This window comes from Brachyhypopomus gauderio, chromosome 3, assembly GCF_052324685.1.
Source record: "Brachyhypopomus gauderio isolate BG-103 chromosome 3, BGAUD_0.2, whole genome shotgun sequence".
In the NCBI taxonomy this organism is placed as follows: Eukaryota; Metazoa; Chordata; class Actinopteri; order Gymnotiformes; family Hypopomidae; genus Brachyhypopomus; species Brachyhypopomus gauderio.
In genome coordinates, this window is record NC_135213.1 from 37526634 (window position 1) to 37551084 (window position 24451).

The following is a 24451-nucleotide window of genomic DNA, read 5'->3' on the forward strand; positions in this document are numbered from 1 at the left end:
TGGGCCTTATATTCGTTTTTCCACCTCTGTGTAAGCACTTCAGGTGCCAATTCTGTACACCATTTGTACAAATGGACTGAGAAACGTGTTAAATGAATTACAAAAAAAACTTAATTGAATCCTTCATTAACATGGAGTCCTGCTTAACCCACGTCGTGATGGTCTTTGTGCAGAATACGTTCACAGCACTTTGGGACACGACAGCGAGACCTACCGAACCTTCCTCACATGTGCAGTAATGAAACCCTTGATTGATATTTTAATTTCACCAGCGAGCGTTTTCTCACGCGTGCTCTCCGCTTCTCCTGCACTAGTAAATATGAACTTCATTCACGGAGCCAAGCTGGTGAGGTTGGACACTCACTCTCCTGTGGTCGGGAGAACTTCGCCGGATCACTGTCAGATCTCTGTTTGCATAATGATATGCTCTGAAGGGGTATCTAACCCTTACATTTTACGGGTCAACAAACTGCAACAATCAATGTTTTATTGTGTCCTGAATTATAGACATTTTCAAATTGTTTACGTAGATCTCTTCGTATTTGAAGAGTCCATTCATCCATCCATTCATCCATCCATTCATCCATCCATCTATCCATCTATCTATCTATCTATCTATCTATCTATCTATCTATCTATCGTATTCTGTTGGTTTATCTATGCTGTTCAGATCTAACTATTCGTCTCTTTCTCATTCACACACACACATACACTCACACATTCACACACACTTTTTTGATGAATGGTTATTAGTTGGTATAACACACGTGGCCCACACACGCGTCCTGGTCTTCTGAAGTGACCGCCTAAGCTTTCTGTGTCATAACCACTTACCGGACTGGCTGTGTGAAGGAGGGTCTGATCTTTCAGGAGGATCATGACAGCACTGGGCAGCAGATACTGGAAGAGACGCTTTATCTGGCTTTAATGGTAGCTGTTAGGTTCTGGTACTCTGGGCCACGCCGTCCTTACATTACCTCCTCCCTGATACTCTAGGTCGTAGAGATCCCATAATAAACCCCGCGACTGGAATCAAATACATTTTAGCAATTGGATCAGACTGGAGTGACGAGCCGGGAACGTATAAAAAGAAAACTTCTCCCCATATAGTTCATGTGAGGATATGATGAGAAATTACAATAAAAAGTGCAGGAAATATCGAGACGTTGTTTTGGCCCATTATTGCCATTAGCCTTCGAGATGTTCCCGTCTGAAATATCGACTCGTGTAGCGAGTGTTTTTTCATTATCTCCACGAATCTCACAGGTGTTGAGGTGGAAATAGGAGAATTTACCATTTGCGCCTGACGTTGATGAACGGACTGCGCTATTCAACAATATGAGCGATCACAAGAGTGAGAAATTATGTGTAGGTCAGCGATGAATGTCACCAATTCAGTTAGTAGGATAAAGACGAGGTGTTATTGTGCTATGTTTAAATCTTCGTTTTTTCAAAATCCAAGAGCGTCGTGAAAACAGGTAGAAGATATAGGTATAACGATATATAACGTGTATAATAAACGTGTGGACGGAGAGAAACGAAGTGAAACGTCCTGTCTGATGCTTCAAACGTTTCACCGACTCGTCCCCAAATAAATATGCAGCTTATATGTAAATATCACACATTATACCTTATTATGATAAGAAAAAATAAATGTAAAAGTATGCTGAAATCTATTTTAAAGACGTTTTGTGTTTGTAAAGTTTTCAACGTAAGCTGTGGTCATTAAACTGTTAAAATTGTTGTAAATATGTTCGATTCTAGAAACACAAAAGCGTCGTTGGTTTTTGTTTTGTTATTGTTGTTGTTTAAAAGTCAAACGAAATATTTTTTCTAGGTATGATACAATGCAGTTAACTTTATGATCAGATTTCCCCTAAAAGGGCTGCAGACCTGTTTCGCGTCCTAACAGCTGGTGTATTTAGTAAAGTTCGCTGGTGCTGCTCTTTCCGGGTCATAAGAACAAGAACTACTATAAGGATTTGTGTTCGGATGTGCAGTGGTCCACACAGAAGACTGAAAGGGAACAACACGGTTATACACTGTTTTCCATCTCGCCTTTAAAACACATTTGCTGCTCTGCCCACGGACGAAACCTTTGAGATGGAGGACGAGGACACTCGGCCCTAAATGACTCGGAGCTGCAGGGTAACCCGAGCCCACTGGACCTCTCGGGACATTACAACCTGTCATTTTACAGCTGGGGATGGAATTGCCACACAGGGCGCCAGGCGGGTCAGTCTGGTATCGAGCGACCCAAAGGTAAGGACACGTTAGAACCTGATCCCGTCTACAAAACAAGAGGCCTTTTCAACGCAGCCGGATTACGTGTGGAGTTGAAATAACAGTTAATGTGAGACGTCAAGTCCTGCTGGGTCAGTCGGACCGACTGTTTATACGGAGAGGTTCGGGGGGGGGGGCAGTTTATTGAGGGGCAGAGGAATCAACCTGGTGCTCACACATTATAGATGAGTCTCATCAAGCCTAACTGCTTCCTTGGAGGATAACCACATCGGCGCGTGACATCGGCCGCTCCCACCTGAATAGCAGACGCGTTATTGCACGCGCACACGTCCCCGCCTCGCGCGCGCATCCTCATTAAGAGCCGCCCCACAAGATGAAGGCTCCAAATTAAGTTATTGCCATCCAATGAACCCAAATTAGCGGGGCCTCGGAGGTGCCCGCCTGACGGGCTGCTGTTAAAAACAGCCTGACAGGCAACAAGGTGGCCACGGAGGAAGGGGGGGTAGGGAGAGAGAGAGATAATGAAGATGACGATGATGATGATGGTGATAAAGAGGGCGGATGGATGGGGCCCCATTATCATATTAGACCATCGCCTGCACGAGGGCCTTCGTTTTCTTTATTGTAATATAACTCATCTTCCTCCATATTCACCTAAATGCTCCTTCTACCTTTTTCTCCTTTTTAAAAGAAGCAAACCGCGAGAATAGGACGCGTTCGTCTCCTCGCCTCTTTCTGACAAAAGTCCCCTTAACAGTAGCCTGTCCTCTCCTCGCGCGTCTCCTCGCGCGTCTCTCCTCGCGCGTCTCTCCTCGCGCGTCTCTCCACCTGCGTCAGTAACCAAGATGAAAAGCGACCGCAGACGCGCGTGGCGGATGACGAGCGCGGCTCCTGATGGGAGAAGTGCGCGTGAAGAGGTCCGTCACGTCCGCGTGAAGGCCAAAACATTAGTCGATTTGTAAAGTCACCAAACGAACAAGACGAAGTCTGTTAAACAAACTGATCATTCAGTGGACAATCGACAGTTTCCGATGTGTAAAGAAGACAAACTGATTTTTTTTGTCTTTTTCGTGTGGTTCAAGAGTCATTAAAAATATGTGACACATTTTGAAAATTTATATATAAATTGGAAAATAGATAACTTATCACAAAAATCTGTAGGCCTATACCTTTTTTGCCGCTCGGTTATGATTAGTTGAAAGTTGCAATATCAATAAAGTTTGTAAAATTATCTCCTTTGCAGCTTTCAGAATGTTAGAATATATATTTAGTCAGAAATATTAATATTTATTTAAGCATAAAATGTAGCTTAAAATGCAATGTATTTGTTATAGGTTATACATTTTAAAATACATGTAAGAATAGCCTGACTGAGATAATTTATCTTAAATTAAGGTGGGCAAAAGAAAGTTTTTCCCGCGGCTCTCGTTGTCATTTTTAAAACCGGTAGCCTACTTCATTTCATATATGAAGCAAATAAACAAATTTATTTGTTTAAAGCAAATAAACAAATAAATTAACTCATAAACAAAGTGATAAATAATTTTACCAAAGACCCGGGCTGATATTAAGACATTGTGTATGCCTTTATCTTATAGGAAGTTTTATTTCATTAGATCACATATATTTATATTTCTAAGTAATTTTATTTGCATTTTTGTATTTAAATTTTGTTAGAAAAACAATGTTTTAAACATGTAAATATAGGTACCCAATATAACGATATTTACATCTCAGAAATATTGAATGAATGCAGTCTAGTTCTCCAAGCGTGATATTTGCGAAGTTATTCACCATCACCTCTTATCAACTGTGTTATCTCACACAATCTTTTCCGTCTATTAGCGGCCATGGTCATCCACACACCGTGACAGGAGTGTGTGTTTGTGCTTGGATCGCCGTCTGTCAAGGTAGCTTGTTAAAGGTTGTAAACTGTTGGCGGTCTCCAGATACTGGCGATGGCATCGATTTGAAACTTGTCCTGTCTAATTTGATAAGAGCATCCGGGCACCTCCGTGTAGGACCCTGGACAGCGCTTTCTCTTGACCCTGAACTCACCCCCGACCCGCTATCAAATTACCCCCCACTGCGGTACATGGGGAAAGACCATAAAGTTGTGAGTGAGTGAGTGAGTGAGTGAGTGAGTGAGTGAGTGAGTGAGTGAGTAAGTGAGTGTGTGAGTGAGTGAGTGAGTGAGTGAGTGATTGAGTGAGTGAGAGTGTGAGTGAGTGAACGAGTGAACGAGTGAGTGAACGAGTGAGTGAGTAGTCAATGAAGCCGAATGAAAGAGAAACGGAGCTATTTCATCAGTTATTATACCCGCCTGATCATATTCACACAGTTATATTCTCCCCCACTCTGACCCTACCACACACATAGATGCACACACAGACGCATACAGAGCCCCATATACGTTTACATTTAATCTGAATTAAACGTTTACACAGAAACAATGTGGACTTGAGACATAAGACTAGAAAGGCAGCGAGTCTGCTGAGACGAAAGGGGGGATTTGCGACTGAGGGAAGACTGTTTGATGGATCTCTGCAGATTTGAGACAGCTTGTTAATTAAAGCCCCAAGAGATGGGTTCTGGAGCCGTGGTCCATATCTGAACACTGCTAACTATCCTGACAAAAAGCAACTTAACAGGCACACGTGCGAAAGCCTTTGTTCATATTCCCTATTCTAGCAGATTTTGGTCTAACGGTGTTAGGTCCTGCAAACTTAGTCCTGTTTGTATTTGAACACCCCGACCTGATCAATTCATTCGATCACATCGAAAGACTCTGTTCTAATATTTTAAGTATAACGTACACATTTGCTTGGATCATTCATGTTGTAAATTGTATTGATTCTTATGAATCAGGGAATACATCATAGTATAAAAGGAACTGTGTATCTCATGCTCGGCTACTCTATATGTTTTCTGGATGCGCTGGAATAGATTGCATTACTAAATTATGATTGGGTACATATTTTGTTCGTATTCAGACTTAAAAAGATACATTTGTTATATAAAAGAACAATAGAAACTAGTTTAAAATAAACGAAAACTGAAACAATTTTCGGAAGACCGACAAATGAACAGGTCTTATAAGGTGTGTACGTTTCTCCTGAACTCTAATCGAAAAAAAAACATAACAGCATTAAAATGTGAATGTAAATCTTTGTCCATTAGAACATGGATATCAAACGACCGCTTGCACACACGTTTCAACACTGCCCGATTAAACCGTTTGAATGCCTGGTTCTGCGCCATGCCCGAGCTCAATAGCGACGAAGGACTGCAGCTTTGAAATCTGTCCGCTCCGAGAGCGTCTTTGGTGGGGCTGCAATGGTCAAGGTGGAGGGTCTCTATACAAGAACACCTGTGGTGAGATACCATACAGGCTCCAATAGGGGGTGGCGTAAACTAACGAACAAAAGACCATTCATTACAACATATTTTACATTTCTGACATCTTACATATAGTTTTCTATTAAGTTTTAGAAATGTGCATCTAACTGTCAAATTATCTCACTGAGATTTAACACCATGCAGTTATTTGTTTGAACAAACACAATAAAAAATAACAACAAAAAAATTATATTTTGTAAAAACCGTCTAGATTTATTGGTACTTAACAGTTGGATGGTTACTCGTCGGTTAAATGAAAAATACATTTTCAATGTGCAAATCAAAGTGAAAGCGATGCATGCATGAAGGTGTGTGTGTGTGTGTGTGTGTGTGTGTGTGTGTGTGGCGCCTCTGGTAAATGTTTAGCGCTATAAAGCGGATGGATACATGTATTACATTTGAGGCACGTTTAAGTAGAACTGCTGCATAAGCGGTTCTTCTTTCTTGTTCTTTGTGAAGTGTGAGAATGTGGTTAGACGACAGCAGCTGACTGGCCGCTCCGTTGTCTGGTATAACATTTAAAAGACATCTTCAAATGTTCTCCACATCTTGGGCACATTCATCAACGTCAAAATGTGGACAAGCCCCTATTTAGAGAAGTGTAGGCGCAGCGATATATCTTCACAGCACTCACAGCACACAATACATTTTTACAACGTGTGAATATGCCTTCTGATTTCCGCATTGCTTTACAAAATGTAATGATATATATACTCCCCAACAAATAAGGCATACATTATTGCAAATTTGCGCAAAATCCGTTTAGTACTCTGCCTTGGACACCGTTTCAATGCTGGATTTGTAAAGCAAACTGAGACGTACACCATTCGTTTAACAGAATATATGATCTGTGAAAGCCACGTGTAGAAACACCGAGATTTTGTTTCTTCAACTATGTAAACATTTATTTTTTTCGGACTCTGTGGTACAATGAAATATATCTGAATATTTGAATGAGAAAAGCACACTGTTCTTAAAAACAATGCATTCAAATATTCAGGGGAGACACTTATATAAATAAAATTAAAAAGTGTTAGATGAGTTTATGATCATACGAACTCTTTAAATATTTGCAACGTTTGTCTATTACAAAACATTAATGGATATTATGATAACGATACGCCTATTTTGTATAAATACCTACAAGTAAACAATAATTTACTATGTTGAGTACGCTTTTAAATATGTTTGTTTTACTTGTAAAAAATATCTTAAACTGCCTAGAATTAAAACTATTTATACGAATGATTATCACATTATTTCACATGCTAGGCATCATTTAACATAAAATGTATTTAGCAAAGTCTAACTCAACAGTGTGACGGGCAAAGAGGAAAGAGACGTAATAAGAAAAAAAAAACAAAAACAGTGTGATATGCGCTGAAGAAACGGGCAGGGAATGAACTGGGAACTGCGTGTTCCCCCATCACAAGGTCCCAGAACACAGAGCGCCATCTAGCAAACAAAGAGAGAAACAAACAGCTCGAGACCTTCAGCGAGCACGAGCCCAGCACAGCACCAGAACACACGGTCTGTCAGGACGAGCTCAACTCACAGGACTCCAGACCAGAAGCGGCTCCGAGCTCATAGCAGCGCTGGTGCTGGGTATTAATATGAAACTGTCAGCCCGAGGTCTTTTTCCACAGTGGTCATGCATAAATGATTGAATGAAAATAGAGTAGTGCCCTGTAAAAAGAATGACACGCGGCTAAAGATCCTCAATTCAAACAAAGGTACGACCACTTTGATTCCACATCATTTATGCCAAGCACTATTTCGTGTTCATGTGTGTAAATCGACGTGAAAGCACGTTACCTTATATCACACAAAACCTCGAATGAAAACATTATACCATATACCATTATACCATACACCTTCATCTAGATTGTTTTCTCTTATTCTTCCTTTCTCCTTATTGGTATTAATATTAGTATTTAAGAGTTCGTATGTAAATAGCTTCAAGATGCTAACATTTCCACAATAAGACACGGACCTCTATGAGGGTCATTACAAGCCCAGTGCTAACATATTAGCGTATTGTCTTGTGTAGGTTTCTGCCATACTCTTTCAGGGTATAGAAGTTCTGGAGAGTTCACAACACTCCATTTTTTTTGGATTAAAAAAAATTTCATTGGCAAAATACAACATTCATTACGGAACTACAACCATACTGACATACTGATATTCTAGAACTACTAGAATTACTACTGATACTGCTACTTAATTTAATAATAATTAAAATAACAATAATAATAATTATTATTATCATAACTTTGAAAGTGAAACTTTGAAATTTACCTACAAGTAAACAGTTGTTCTATTGATGTGGCACGTAAATAACGGCAGTAATAAATTTGGGAGTCTTTAACTAACTGAATTATTACTTGTGCATAAAATCAGTCTGGACACAGCAAAGGTTTAGCCACAAAGTGTTATCTAGATTTATTATAGACGGAGAGATGCCTGACCGGGGCACACAATCTGAACACTAAACATACAGCCTAAATAACATGGATTCTCGTAGATTTATCAAACATCTCGTGCTATGAGACGTAAACCCAAAAAAAAAACAATTCAATGTACCACTAATAACCTAATCTAGAGAATATTACATAATTTACTTTGAAAGAATCTAAAACGTGACAATTTCTGATTAAACAAGTTAATTTGGAACCTGGTTAGTTTACCAGCCATCAAAAACGTTCTATATTTATTATACTTTCCCCAAATTTGTCAGTATTATTTCGCAGATTTAGAGAGCAGTCAAGCAATTTTCTTCTATTGGTGATTTATAAAGTCCAAACATAAAACAAGGACAATTACCTAATTAGTAAACCCAAAGATACACCTTGGGTGATCAATAAACTATATAAAATATCATTATTAATATTAATATGTTCTTCGACGTGGTCCACATTTAGGATCCCCGTTCTACTTTTCGGTTTCTGGTCAACGCAGACTCTAAACAGAATAATATAATGTTAATACTATAAATCGTTTCAGTCGTGATATGCTCCATCTGCGATCACCCCCATCACAGCTATACGTGCGGTGTTTTAACCGCATTGAGTGGCACGAGCAAACGGTCCAGTGATCCTGCGGTTCAGTGATGAACGCAGAAATGATGCTGTCTGCCTTCAGGACGAGCCCGCAGAGAGCGGAGACCTGGTCCTTTAACTGCACATATCTGGTCCTTTAACTGCACATACAGCAGGTTGAGGTGCGGATTGGCCGTAGTTTGTCCAATCAGCCGCTTGACAACAGGCCTAGTGGTACATTTGCAGGTTTTCCAGTGAAGAGTGGAGTTTGTCATTTGCCTTTTATTTAAAGTAGAGAGCATTCACACACAGTGCAAACAGGTATAAAGACAATAAATCTGGATGCGTTTGATTTGTAAGGGCCGCATTACAGACTGACGTGCGTTTGATGCTCAGCGCCTGTATCCGTTTATACTCTCACTGAATCGCCTTTTTTTATACAAAGATCATATGCGAGTCGTTTTATTACGAATAGTTTAAATTATTATTTTGAAAAAAGCAAAACAAAAAAAGAACTTTTGCATGGCGCATGTTTGCGCGAGCGTGTTCTGCAGGTTTTATACGCCGCAGTAAAATGACACGAGACTTCTCGTTATGAACACTAGCCGCGTCCTTTCGCCTCGCCACAAAGTGACGGTAAGAGTGGACATTTGATGAGACGTTTCTGAAGTATGTGAGCTTTGTGGCGAGCTCCTTTTCACTCCGTGGCCACAAATAGTCCTGTTCTCAAACAAACCTAACCAGAGTGGCGGGCTGGGCAGCCCCCACACCCTCCCACACCCTCCCACACCACCACGCCGTGAATGATCAGCTGACCTCTGGGTCTCGGTCCACTCTGTCCTGTTTTGACCTAATAAGCCCCTCTACCCCCAAGCCTGACACAACTAAACAGCATTCCTGCTTTTCTTCGCTGATATCATCAACGGGTGCAAAACGTAGCGAGGGGGGAGCGCGAGGTTTCAAGGATACACACGACACGGAGATGCGTGCAGCACGCATGGAATATTTCGGGGCGCACGTGGTGACGGTTTGGACCGTCGTGCATTCTAATGACTGGAGAAGGAGACGAGAAGAAAATACGCGGGGACAGAAAAACACGTCCCCGTTTCTAATGGGAGACGCGAATGCCACACAAATTTCGCATTCAGATTAAGACCGTTAGTTTCTGTCTTGCCTTTGAAGAGAGGGGCCAGGTCACTCTGAAAGAAAGAAAATTCTCCGACCCCCCCTTAACACCCCTGCCGCCTGCTCTCTCTCTCTCTCTCTCTCTCTCTCTCTCTCTCTCCGTATCCTTGTCTTCTTTCGAACGACCCCCACCGTTAGCTGCGCAGACACACACACACACACACACACACACACACACACACACACACACACACGATCGCGCGCACGCATATTCCCCAGCAAACCGGCTCCACAGCTATACAGTTAGTAGATTTGGGATTTGGCTTCTTGAACGTGAAGAAAAGACCGTTTTGTGTAGGCCAAGGCCACGCTGGTCTATCAGGACAGAGATGGCAAACGCGCCGCTGACTCTAGCGCCCAGGAGGAATGTGTATCTGCACACGTATTGTTCAACGGTCATCAAAGTAACCCCATGTTTATTGATGAAACTGTGTACATTGGTTAATGCATATGAAATGGTTTGCACCGAATAGCAGCACACTGTCACAGTAACGTCGTGTGCTCGTACAAAGACGCGTGTAATAATAACGGGTAATGTGTAATATATGGGCCGACAAGACTTTGGTATTTACTGCTCAGTATTGGGGCTTCGGTCGTAATAGCCAATTTCTAACCTTGTGGTTCTGGTGTGCGTGGTCATATTCTCGCGCGTGTTAAGTGGAGGAATGCGCGTGTATTTATCACACACACAAAGTGCGACGACTATGGGCTAGACAGGCGGGATAAAGGGAGCAAAGCCCGGGGATCAGAGCAAGGCAGATAATACCTCTGTCAAGACCCGGTCAATATGGCGAGGATGAAAAATATCCCTCCACAAAACGCTTCAGTCATTTATTATCAAAGAAAATAGAAGTCATGCTGAGAAATTAGTCAAATAAAAACTAAATTAGAGCGATATTAACAACAACATAATTCACCGAGCCTGTCAGGACACATGCCTATATTACTAGCTTTGCGATTCTTAAATGTAGGTTTGCCATTTTACAATAGGCCTATATGAAATACAGCCAAATGTGAGACACATAGATAGATAGATAGATAGATAGATAGATAGATAGATAGATAGATAGATAGATAGATAGATAGATAGATAGATAGATAGATAGATAGATAGATAGATAGATAGATAGATTTATGTCTTCACAAAATATTATATTAAAGTAAAAGTAGCCAGTTGGCTTTTAAACGTAGGCGACACAGACAAGTATATGCAACGATATGACCTATAATCAGGTCTGAAAGGTTATTGGATAATATTGTATGTAACAGGACGTCTACTAAGTGTTCAGTTAGTACACTACATGCACATGGCCTTGAATATTTTTTATGGAGCATGTCGATGTTTGAGATAAAGGCTTTGAACTTAACGTTACATTGATATGGTGTATTCCAGTACGTGGCCCGTTCACACCAAGCTGAACGTGTCCATTGGCGCTGGACGGGCGAAGATGTCCAGCGTTGTGCCATGAAATTGTGTAAGTATGAAAAATGGGTCATCATTACATTTGGTCCCAGCATGAAGTGTAATTGCAACAAAGTGCTGGTGAGTAAAATTGTGAAACTTGCTTGCTGTGGTGGCACAGGCGCAAACCATCTGGTGTGTATTATAAAAATAGCCCGTAAATATTAGTGAAAATCCAGGGCGTTATCAGGTATTTAAGAGCCGGTTAGTCGCTGATCATGCGAGGGGCGGATCGGGAAACGCGCTTGTAAAGGCCTTCGGAAACATATCTGCATTAGCGAATTAACACAGTAATTATATTCGCTTTTGTTTGGAAGATCTGACGATAGCCTGACGTCACGGGCTGCAGGTCTTTTGTGGGGAATAAAGCGGATTATACCGCGCGCGCTCGTGCTGGTGTGGGACTTTAGCAACAGGTACGATGCACTTTAGACGCGATATACGGGTTCGGTTCCGTAGGATGTTGTTAGGCTGAAAAACTCACAATTTCAGTTTTATCGCTGCCGACCACCACTTAGTGGAAAAACGTCCACCGTCCTAGTAAAATGAAACCGGAAAAGGAAAGACTCGCCTATTTTCTACTTTGTTTCGTTAAATATCCGTTCTGCGTCGTTTTACGTTACCTCTCGTTTCACGCTTTCCGTTAAGAGCGAACTTTGCGTTTTGGGTCGTCCTGGTTCCGACCGTGATTAATACCGCCGTCTCAGAGACAAACACGGAGAACTATCACTCTCCACTTTAAATGCTATGTGTTGATTAATTTGTTGTTAATGACAGCCGGAGTGATACACACACGCTCGTCCACACAACCTCTACTCCTTTCACGCAGCTCCCTCCCCCTCGGCGCACCCGCCCGCTCGCCCGCACGCCCGCCCGCCCGCCTCTGCGCCTCTTTCCTACCCGAACGCGGGCACACGCAAACTGGCTACATGCGCGCACACGAAGCCCACTCACACACACGTTTAAGGGGGACGAAATGAAAACAAATTTCTTACTTCTCGGTCGGACCTCCATGTAAGGCGTCCGTGTCCTTACAGTCGCATCTTGTCCTCCTCGTCAGGAAGACCGTCGTGAGTCTGTGTCGAAGACCTCGTCCTTTAATTAATGTGTTTCTGGAGTCTGTCCTTATACCCGAATGCTTTGAGGGGAATGAAGTGAAGATTGAGACATATTGAGCCCCCTTTAAGGGCGATCATTTCATGTGGGAGGTTGGACGCAAAGTTTGGACTCGTGACGGGCATTCCGGAGAGACATGCATATTTTAAAACAACAAAGCGAGACAGAGACGGGGACCAGGGCGGGAGGAGACACAACTTGGAAAAACTCCCTCACTGATAAACAGCTGTCACTGTTGGACTTCAGCGCCTATTTAGTTGTGTATTCCCAAAGCTCCCATTCTCACGTCAACCAGTAATCATCTTGCAAAATATTTTGAAAATAGTAACGTTTATTTACGGGTCCCATACAAGTTTTGGCTATTAATTTACTCGTATTCACTTTCAGTCCCATATAGCTACTAATAACGTGTTCTTAACTTCACATCAACAAAGTGTATTTCAGCTACTTTAGAATATTAGCGTTTGTTCTTCAGATTTACGTCTTTTATAGGCCTTCCTTAAAGATGCGTTGGTCGTACGTTTAAACAAAATATTTTTTTCTTTGTCTAAATATGTAATCGGTAAGCTATAATAATGTAACTCGTGATTCCTACTGTTGCGAATTCAAGTTTTTGGTAGAAAACATCCCCAAACTCTTTAGGACGACAGTAACACATTGGATATTTACACGAATAACAGCCCGATGCGTCTAAAATGATCCGAGTTGTCAGTATGAAAACAATGTTGGTCTTCTAAGACGTGCAGACTCTCATTAAGACGCTGCCTTCGTGTGCTCGTGGAAATGATGGGTAACGCTAAAAAGGAAAAGACATGGTGTTGAGTTAGATATCTCTCTCAGTTGTCAGTGGTGGTCCATGGGTATGGAATGCTAATGAGCGACCCCCCTCCTCCTCCTCCTCCTCCTCCTCTCCTCCTCTCCTCTCCTCCCCTCTTCTGTGTCGTCTCATTCGCTTTCTCTCAGCTGGCGAAAGGGATCGATAGCTGACCCGATGGTTTGGCCACTGCTTTATTTATCTGGCGAGGCAATGATATTATCAGCCTTGAACGTTATATACAGCAAACGTCTTCCTAAATCAACACAAAGGGATCGCTTACACAGCGATCTGTGCTTTCTTCCCTGCCTCCCTCACACCAGGCCCGACCACACACACACACACACACACACACACACACACACACACACACACACACACACACACACACACACACACGCACACACACGCACGCACATGCATGTTTAGGCGTCGCCTTATGTTACGTTCACAACTGGGGATATTTTATATCCTGTTGTGTTGGAATTAATCCATGGCTTAAAGCTTGCCGGGGCACTCAGGACGCAGAAGTATGCGGTGATCACGCCGATCACAGGGAACGTTAACACTAATGCAGCGTCACCCAAGGTTGAGTGCGCGCGCTCTCCGGTGCATGTTGTCATCAGTCGGTCTATATGATCAGTTCTCAGAAAGACATGTGTGATGACGTTTCCTTGCTCCTCCCCCTTACGCTACGCACAAACAGTTAACATGTGAAATATTAACATGTGAAACAGTTTACATTTTATATATATATATATATATATATATATATATATATATATATATATATATATATATATATATATATATATATATATATATAAATCAATTAACATTAACAATAACAATAAAGTATAATAATAATAATAATAATAATAATAATAATAATAATAATAAAAGCTCAAAAAAGCTGGTCTAACTTTCTCTGGAATAGCCCAGCGATTTGCAGACATTTCTCTTCACCTTTAAAGCAAAAAACTATAAATTATGATGCAACAACCTAAAAGTGTCAGATAAACAGTCGTCTCTCAGCCAAGCGCAACTAAACTAATAGCACTGACATACCTAGCCCGGGGAGACCGTTTGTTTTCTGTTCAGAAGCGTTTGGTACCCCGATGTTTCAGTGGTCAACTTCGTGAGGTAAAACTGTCATATAAGCGATGAATGACACAAATAAATAAAGAACCTTAAAGGAACAAAACAAAGCAAAATAAAAGCCCCGTGGAGAGGTAAGGGTTGAAATACACGCGCGCAGTGACATCAGTGCGAATGTAATGGAAAGCCAAGCACCTAGATCTAGTAAACCTAAGCTATATGATTCATGTCCCTTTATGTATAAATCCTGCTTTGTTAATTAGTAACACGTGGCACGAATCCAGTCCTTAGCAACTATTGCTTTAAATAGCCTCTAGTCTAACAAATGTGAATCTCGATAGAATTAACGCTGCTTAGAATGCAGTGAAAAAATCTTCAGGGATTTTGATCTCATTATTGCTCAACGTGAAAGTGTTCAAAGTTTCTGGTCAACAGTTTAGTCGAAGCATTATATAAGAGTGGACCAGGGCCGGGCGTTTGGTGTGGCCTGCAGCGAGTGGTCGAGCCCATATCAGCCCTCCTGATGCCACAGCCACACGGTCACATCACACAGCATACGCGGGGTGACTTGCCGAATTTAAACATCGACAATTTACATGGTTTTTGTCCATGCACAAAAGCTCCGTGGAACCCCCCTTGTGTATTTCAACTCTCGTTGCTGATAGCGACTAAGCGATTATTTTCAATTCAAAAACCCTCAACTTGAGAAACATTGAAAACCGAGAGCAGTCAAAGAGGTATTGTCTCGAGTCCTTTGGGGTAATCAATCAAACACGTCTGTGCTCTACGTGGTCGTAGGACTGTTTCACTTTAGCGTGGTGCAAAAGTGCGTTCAGACTGGCCAAAGAGCCTATAGGTGAATGAGAAAGGTTTACTTTAAGCATATTCAAGTGTGTTTAATGAGAATATTTAGGCTACGAAAAAGGAAATTGCGAGATGCAACATCATATCAACACCACAGAAATACTGAAATACATATAATATTGAAATCAGTGTTACTGCCAGCATTATTGCTTGTTCACAATACTATAAATAAAATCCAACCGTGGTGTGTCTTCTAACTACCCTCTTGCTTTTGAAATCTACACCCACTGGCCAACAAGTAGCTTATAAAGGAGCTTTAAGTATCAATGATATGCACGAATAAACGGCAGAGTCAGTGTTGTTCGGAAGCAGTTTGGGTTCGTAACACATTTCTGTGTTTCTTTAGGTCAGCCTGTCTTTGAGCGGAGCGCCAACGTGAGACCAACGCGCTTCCAAAGTTGGTCTTCTAAAGCCACGTTTGACAAATGGACAAATAGCGAGTACAGTCTCCAGCGCGGTTGTCCCTGCACAAGAAAACCTCGCATCGTCTCCTCTCCCGAGCAGACTAACTGGAGGACAGACGTGTGAATGCGAGTCGCGCAAAAACAAGCAGGTTCCCTTCACGTGCTCCTGTCCAATGATACGAGCCCGAATATGAATTTCTCACTATCTTTGTACAATACATCACATTTAGTGTTCCTATCGACCCGCTTACATGCAGCTGTGCACATTTCCCAGATTGATCACGCATAACTGCCGCTATGCAGTCGGTGAAACATTCGTAGCCCCACAGCAAAATAACATTAGTACGAGGTTTTGGGGGAGATTTTTCTCTTTCTCATCTGCGTTGACAGGCTTCGTCTTTTTATTTCTAGCAAATGCCTTTATTTCTCTCTCTCTCTCTCTCTCTCTCTCTCTCACACACACACACACACACACACACACTCTCTCTCTTTCTCGACTTTGAGAAACCCTTTCAATCCAGCATGGGAAAAATATTAAACATTAATGTGCTGAAACAGACATAGATCTTTGAACCAGTCAGTAGCAACGTCACACAAATCGTACCCTGCACACAATAGTCGTCTCCTTCTAATATATGAGCTACAAAACCAAGCAAAAGCCTGTGAAGAATATAACGTGGACCCCACATAAAATCAAACGCTGTGGCACGTGTAACATGCGTCATTCATCTCATAAAAATTGACAAAACTCTCACAGCTGGAGCAATTGTTCCGTATTAATATTACAAAAATGCACAGAATCTCGTGGTGCATACAGGTTTGCTCAGGTGGGATGATTCATTTGTAAAGTGAAGAAATCTGTACTGGAATTATTAACCCGCCATTACCATCGCACCTGCTTAACATCAAACACATTAAATTTGCTGAGAATGAGACATAGTTGGCCTATATCCTTTTTAATAGTATAGTCACCATCACACAAACTTCATCAAGCGACCCTTCTGCACAAGCATATCATGGGTTGAGCAAAAACGGAAGCAATAACCAATAGGGGAAAAAAACAAACAAACAAACAAACAAAAAACAAAACGAAAATATCAAGACGAAACAAACAAAATGTATTTGAAAATGATATATTAAAAGTGCTTTTGATTTTCCATGTCTTTCCTCTTTGACTGATGATTGACTCAAACACGCACTCACACACAACCAAGAAAAAAAGTTTCACCGGCGTCCTCTCCTTAAATTGTCCATGAGGTCATTTTTTGCCGCAGTTGCATGTCCATAGCGCCAGTTTGGGAGAGAGGGAGGGGCTTGCGCGCGGGGGGCGGGGCGTGAGGGGGTGTAGGTGGAAGGGGGGGGGGGGGGGTTACAACCATCAGTGATATTGTCATTGCGATTTCTTATTTGTCTAAAATTTTCTTTATTTTATGTTTTAAATTCTCACTTCAATTTTAATTCTTGGAGAACATAGCTTCAACAACATATATCGCACTCATTATAAGAAGCAAAAGGTTATATCAAAATCATTAGTATAGAATCACAGAAAAAAACTGGTTTAGAACCAGAAAAAATACAAAACAGAGATACATAGACACAGGACATTTCTTATAATTGCTTGGAAACATTACTTTCCCGCTAAGTCTTGATTCATGTTTACTGCGCATATGATGTTCTTCGATTTATCTGTACGTATTTTGTTTTTGTTTTGTTTTTGATTTCTTTTTTACAAAAAAAAGGAAAATAAAGACTAGTATTTTACAAAATGGAAAGTGTTCTCGATGATGGCGATGAATTTACACAGGAGTAAGTCCAGGTCCTTTATCTTTGTACATTGCTTATTCCATCTCGGTCCGAGAAGACAACAAAAACAGCGTCTTCCAAGGTCACCAGGAACGAGGTCCTATATATAGTCTTCTTGAAAGATGAGTGTAGAATTTTGGTCCATTTTTTAGTCTTTTGTTTTGTTTCACGCGCTCATTTGGTATCATTGAATGGACATGTATGGCCAGTTGAAGCTGCTCCCGGATAATAACATATCCCTGATGAGGGTTTCGATGGGAGTTTTACCTACCAAGCGCACGAAGAACAGCTGTTCAATGACCGACGAGGAGACGGTGCGCAGGGAGGGCAGTCGCAGTAAAAGCTTGCCAAAGCGACTGGGCTGGTTGGGGTACTGGCTCCGTACGTATTCCTCTAGGGCGCACTGAGACTTTTCCTGCAGGCTCTCGATGTGTGCGGCGTCCGACAGGCCGCAGGCGTCTGCGCAGAGAGACGAGCAGGTTATCATTCAGAATCAGCCATACGTGTTATTGACAAGGTGAGGTGAACAAACACCGACCCAAACACGATGCATCACACGGCACACAGTGTCTGTCATATAAATACGGATGTGCAGTCTCTCCAGAGTACCGGGACGTGTTCCTGGTATGAAAGATGCCACATTCAGACTAAACAAAGAGTTTAGCATCTTTAGATGATGGTTCGGTTTAAACCTCGAGCTCTCGGTTCTGTGGCGGTGATACAGTAGGCGGCCGTGGTTTCTTTTAAATATGAACATATCCAGCTACGTATTTGAAAGGGATTTGATACGGTAATAACGGAATTATGACCCAATTACTGTCCAGATGCTATGGTCATTTCTTCTGTGCGTTCACCTGCTCTGATGTGGATCCGCTAAAGGTCGCTTTTTACCTTAACTTTAGTCGATACGACAATCCCCCTGAATTTAAGAAACGGATTAAAATAGCCTAATTTAAAAGAAAATACATATATCGGGGTCCAATCATTCCGTTTCAGAAGTGGTAGATGCAAGAGTGTTAGATGCATCAGTAACTTAGCATTATAATGCACAGTGGTACAATCTATTTATTATAAATGATTAATCTTATCATCGTAATATAACTGAGCTTATAGTTTGCGGAATTTAGTTAAGCAAAAAGCCACATAATATTGACTGTGTTAACAAGACAGAACTAGCCTATTTATTAGCATATTACAACATGGCGGACGAACAAAAGATATTTTACTTTATATTGATTTGTAAACACAAGTGTTATTATAGTGTACGGGCGTGGCACTACACCTACAGTATAACTGAACTGGTAATTACACAGGACCACAGCGGGGTTCAGTACAGTGGCTTCCTGTACCCACGAACTGTGGCGTCCAAGTTTAATTTATGACTAACGTGACCCTGTGCTCGGTGGCTCTGTCTTCACGTATCAGTGGCAGAGTTGTAAGAAAATAATACTTTAGTGCGCAATTAATGAAGATGCGAAACTACGAATGAGCGCGTTTAATAGGCTAATTTATGGTTTGCGCTTAATAGGACACCAGTAACACACAGTTCTGGAGAAGGAGTCTTGACCAAACCAAAGACATCACTTTGTAATGAATAACAACGACAGCACGATGGAATTAAGAATCAAGACTTAATTCCTGTCCAGTTGATGTCTTATATACCAGTGGAGGGTCCTGAGAGTCAGTCGGACAGTGTGATGTCAGGTTAGATCTGACACACTGAGGCGCAGCACAGAATCGCGATGTAATCCTAGTTTTCAGGTTAAACTAAGCTTAACTGAGACGCAATTAAACTAGATCAATTATATTCGGTTTATCCTTAGTCGACGTAAGTTGCACAACAAAATGTTAAAGAGTCCGTGACGGCCAGTTGGAAACTGGGGGCCACTGCGAAGACGACGTCAGTGATAGGAAGGCTTGCGATTGAATGGTCAATGTGAAATACAAGATCCGACTTTAAAAAACAACAAAAAAACAAACAAATAGAAATAAGCAATTCCCTTTCAGTACTTTCACTGGTAACACCGCGTGCGTCTGGAAACCATGCCAGGTCGTACCCAAAAGGCTGTGGCCTATTAAAGCAAACTGCTCAGCGTAGTGCGTTTCATATTTTCCGAATACGCACGATAACAAATAAACTGGGTGTAAATGGGACGATCACCTTTTTGGTTTGATCGGCTATCCCACGTCAGTGGCAATAAGCAGTAGTTTGGATAATTGCATGTGGTGAAATATTTCCTTTACGTGCCCCCTTTAGCCAGCCATCAGAGCACGCTCGGGAGGCCCAGGGCAAAACACTCGACTTACTTACTTGGGGTGTTTATCATTAAATTTGATGCAATAACACCAACGTATTATAATACTATGCTATGTCCAAAATTCCAGTCTACAAAAATAAAGCATACATAATGTGTCATAAATATAATTAACAGAGATGCCTTTTTCCAAAATAATTATTACTGGTGTTGTTTTCTTGATAAAAACCTCTACGAGGCGAAAAAGGTGGACTCATTTATTATAAACAACGCCATGTTTTCTAATGCATTAGATTTTAATATTTTTTCTGATTAATTGTAATTTGACAAGGACACGTGGAATACACGCTGTTTATTATGTATTATTGCCTCTTGTAGAAAGTGGTGTTGAATGTCAAAAGTGGCAATACATTTATCAATAGTCCGTCAAGGATTTGAGGCGAAACCGAGTTTTGTTTAAAAAGTCTAAACGCATCCATACAGTCTAAACCTTTCAGTTAAGGCCTTTATTTCCTTTTTTAAAAAAATCGGGCGCATTTGTTTTTATATTTTTTGATTAGTGAGAACGCAAACAATTTGCCAACTTGTTAAAGGTGGCGTAATAATTTTTAAGTGGTCTTAAGCCTGTAATAACCAGCCACTATATAGGAAACACATAAATGTCCTCGTATGACCACACGCTTATCAGCGAAACGTGTCCAAATTAATCATAATCTATCATATTTATATGCAAAACCCAGATCAAAATAAATATTGTTTTAAATTATATATTCAGAATTACAATAGTCAAAGCTTGTTTTCGTAATTATGTTTTTTTGTTGCGTCCACGACGATTATAAGTGCACAATTAAAAATGAATGTAACCTCTGCAAAATGCAGCCCTCGTAAGTCTACAAAATCCTCTCTTTGCAAGTTCCTAAAAACAGAAAGCCCTGTGCATGCCTCGTGTAAGTTCCCTCTGACAAAAAAACTGCACACTACAAGCTGTTTTTCAAATACCAAGCCAGCACGAGCGCCTTCATAGTCAGCCATGGCCTCGACGCGCTTGTTTGTCCTGCACAACACTCCTGCCATCTGCTCCTGGAGCAGGCCTAGCGCGCGCGCTCCCCTCCACTCACCTGACGTGAAGAGCACGATGGCCTTGATGCAGCTGTACTCTGCCGAGTCGACGTGCAGCGCTTTGAGCTTCTCGACCTGTTCCTGGAATATGCGGATGTGGTCCATGAAAGCCACCACCCGGTCTGCGGACATGGGCGAGGCGTGCAGGCCGGCGGCGGCCAGCAGCGGCGCCACGTGCAGCGGCATGGAGCACTGGGCCGCGTTCAGCACAAATAACTCGCTCCACGTGAGTCTGAGCAGGGACACCTGGTCGGTGATCTGCAGGTCTGGAAAGAAGGGGATGTTCCTGGCCCATTCCACGGCGCTGAAGAGCAGGCGAGCCGCTAACTCACATATGTTCTCGATCCCCATAATATTATTGGGCTGCATACACTGGCTGCCATATCGAGATGTAGGGTAAGGCTCGGCGCGGAGAAGTAGCGAGATGTATCCGGAGAGGTAACAGTGCCCGTTGAGAGGATCCCCGTTCGTTAGCGCGTACTGGCCTGGGTTCGGTTGGGTTGGAGGCATTCGTCCTCGCTGAACCGCTGACGAAAAGAAAGAAAGGAAGAGGAAATGTACATCCAGAACTGAGAAACATCATTCACGTGGAAGCGTGGAGACCTAGACTGGAAATGTAGTTGTGTAGTATCTGGATTTACATCCGCTAAATGTTTACTGCAGCCTGAACTGTACAGAGCACTACGGCGCTGCTTTAAAAAGTTCTTTTTTTGCAGTAATTGTCTGGAGTCTTCCTAATATCATGGCTTCAGCGAACTTCATAACAGTAATTGTTTACCTTTATATGTGTGGAGTTACACAAAGCTAAACATGGACACACACACACACACACACACACACACACACACACACACACACACACACACACACACACACACACACACACACACACACACACAATACGGCGTCACACTTGTATTTATTATTTTAGTATTTGTATTACCGATCGTTGGCCATATTCATTTAACATCATAGCTTGTAAAGAGAGAGGTCCATCTGCCAAATAACGTTCACATAATGCGATATTTTCTAACGTCATTACACTCATAATATGGCTGTTATGTTGCCATCAAATTTGTATGCAAATAATAGATATTTTGTAGTAATATCACCGCATATTATTTATTAGATAGGTCGACAAATGAATTGGGTCAGCTTAAATATAAATCGAGGTCAAAGACTACATTCTCATATTAAAATAAACCCGGATTTAGTTTGTAAAATTTACCATCAGATAGAGAAAGTAATTCGGACTAAAATACAGTTGTGTTTCACTGTCCAGAGAGACGTGCACCAGAACTTATATCGCTATTGTCCACATGCGTTTGGGTTTAAGGCCTCTGTACGCTTGTAGCAGGATACACTCCACAACTCGCCTTCAATAACACACACCGCTCGCTCTAGACATTTGAGTTAGTACATAAAAATGGAAGCCGGTGGACACACTGACTATACTATACACACTTATACTGAAAGCACACGCACACGCACACACACACACACACACACACACACACACACACACACACACACACACACACACACACACACACACACACCTCGAGTTCATGGATGGCTCTTACGTTTCATGTAATTGACTGATTTGAATGTAGCCTGTGGGCTAACCTACGTGATATTAAACCGGGTACACAAAATGCTTCATATTATAGGGATATTTATTTAGCTCGCACGGACGTATCAGTTATTATGCTACTGCATTTCGCGGCTATAGTCGATTTACAAGAACAAAAACAGAACCAAAAAAAATAAATCTCTGTTCTTTTGTGTGATTTGTGCGACCTTTACGTAACACGGCTGTGAAAGAGTGTGAGGAATCTAGCAGTGGTGTGTTGTGTTAAGAAAAATCTGTATATTCACCTTCCCGTCGCATGCCCACTTTTAAACACTTCTTGAGCCGGCAGTATTGGCACTGGTTGCGGTGGTGCTGGTCTATTGGACAGTTTCTGTTGGCCCGGCAAGTGTACGTTAAGTTCCGCCGAACACTCCGCTTGAAGAAACTTTTGCATCCCTCGCAGGTGAACTGGCCGTAGTGTTTACCGCTGGATTTATCCCCACACACCACACACTCTATGTGTTGTTGGCTTTGCCCAGAGTTCTGGTTCCCCTTGTCCCCGGCCGTGCCCGGTGTGGACGGGGGTCCGGGCTGACTGGGGGTCTGCGGTGTGTGAGGCGCTGCCGACGCCGCCTGCTGCTGCTCCCTGGCCGGCTGGGCTGCTGGGTTTGGGCCGCTCGGAGGTGGTCCGGACACGTCTTCCTGCGGATCTCTCCACACGCTAACTACCATTGCCATATCTCGGGCCCGGAAAGTGCTTCAAGCGAACTGGTCGCTCGGATATCAGAGCTGGGAAAACGGGAGACGTCGGACGAAACGCAGCGCCAAGTCAGACTGGATCAGTCAGTCTCATAGGAAAAAGTAAGAACCTTAAACGATCAATGCATTCAGAACACGGGAGTGGATCTGAAATACACCCGGTCAGGACGCGCGGTCGGGAGGCCAGTTCCAAGGGAGGTTGCAGTCAGCCATTCGGGAGCCCAGTCGTGAAGAAGAAAGCGGGTCCAAACGTGATGAAAATCAGTTTCGTTCAAAATATCTTAATTAAAATTCTTCACATTGACGTCGAAACGAAAATAAAAGCTCTCTGGTGGGTCCGAGATCCAAAGTCCGGTGCGAAATAAATTCCCTTCTCTTCTCTTCCCTGCTCCTTCCTCCGTCTCGGCGGGTGGAGAGGAGAAAACACGGAGGAGCGCAGTTCTCTATCTATGTTCATGAATGGAGCTCATCTGGTCCAGCAGAACAACCCGGGCGTGTAGCTTCACCTCTCCAGTCGCAGCGGAGCATAAAGAGGGAAAAAAAACAACAACTAATAGAATATGCAAAAAGCAGAGACCCAAAAACTGCGCGCGCTTTAACGGCGGAGCGGCGGTTCCGACGCGGAGATCTGCGCGAGTGTCTGTATATAGTGAACTTTGACACTACTATTGAAACTGACACGTTTCTATGGAGATCGCTGCGCCTTATATGGCGCTGGTGTCAAGGAGCCGTGCAGAGGGATGTGGGCGAGCGGTAATGAAAGGCGACTGACTGGTCAGAGCCCTGCACGGAGGGGGGAGAGAGGGAGAGTAAGGTTAGCCAAGCCTCCTTCACTCCATTGGTTAGAGTCCTCGTTCCTTGCTACCTACGACTGGGGTGGACGGGGAGAGGAGGAGAGAGAGAGGAGGGAGAGAGAGGAGTGAGAGAGAGAGAGAGAGATGAGGGGGGGGGGTCTGACATGCACGATTTACATCGCGCTCGCCCTGCGCTGCTATTTACTTTGAAACCTGATTAGAATGGACCGTCTATTGTCGCTAAAAGAGGAAGAAGCCCCTAGTTAGAAGGGGGTAAAAACCGAGATATAAACCCCCCCCCCCCAAGACAAAGCTAAACGCACGTGAAATAAACACACGCGCGAGGTGGAAGGACCCGGACGGATCCCCCTTAAAGTTTGCAATGCTTTGTTCGAGGCTGCAGTCTTAATTACAAATACAGCCTGGCCAGTCTCACAGCGACATTTTAAACTGTGCATGTACCGTTAATATCTAAAGGCGTCGTTTTGAATTGCCAGTTGGTTGAAATCACTTCAGCCATATTA

The 24451-nt window shown here is 42.5% G+C and overlaps 1 protein-coding gene and 2 long non-coding RNA genes across 3 annotated transcripts in view; 2 read left to right on the top strand and 1 right to left on the bottom strand.

Moving 5' to 3' along the window:
* The first annotated feature begins 1833 nt into the window (after positions 1-1833).
* LOC143509408 (uncharacterized) overlaps positions 1834-24451 on the top strand; it is a 31613-nt gene continuing 8995 nt past the window's right edge. Inside the window, exon 1 of the long non-coding RNA XR_013129654.1 lies at positions 1834-2262. This is a non-coding gene — a long non-coding RNA (uncharacterized LOC143509408). The remainder of the gene's footprint in view (positions 2263-24451) is intronic.
* On the top strand, positions 7065-16539 carry LOC143509410 (uncharacterized). Its single transcript, XR_013129657.1, has 3 exons — positions 7065-7376; positions 11260-11341; positions 15567-16539. It is a non-coding gene; the product is annotated as an uncharacterized LOC143509410 (long non-coding RNA).
* On the bottom strand, positions 16565-23996 carry nr2f1a (nuclear receptor subfamily 2, group F, member 1a). Its single transcript, XM_076998094.1, has 3 exons — positions 22680-23996; positions 20801-21328; positions 16565-17886 (listed from the first exon to the last, which is right to left on the bottom strand). The coding sequence occupies exons 1-3, from the start codon at positions 23110-23112 to the stop codon at positions 17612-17614; spliced, it is 1236 nt and encodes a 411-aa protein (XP_076854209.1). The 5' UTR covers positions 23113-23996; the 3' UTR covers positions 16565-17611.

What these genes read in the sequence shown, in the direction of transcription:
- nr2f1a (XM_076998094.1), bottom strand. Translation starts at nt 23,112, where the DNA reads ATGGCAATGGTAGTTAGCGTGTGGAGAGATCCGCAGGAAGACGTGTCC. An exon ending in AGTGGGCATGCGACGGGAAG is followed by an intron (nt 21,329 to 22,679) that starts GTGAATATACAG and finishes TCTTTTCGTCAG; the next exon opens with CGGTTCAGCGAGGACGAATG. An exon ending in CATCGTGCTCTTCACGTCAG is followed by an intron (nt 17,887 to 20,800) that starts GTGAGTGGAGGG and finishes CTCTCTGCGCAG; the next exon opens with ACGCCTGCGGCCTGTCGGAC.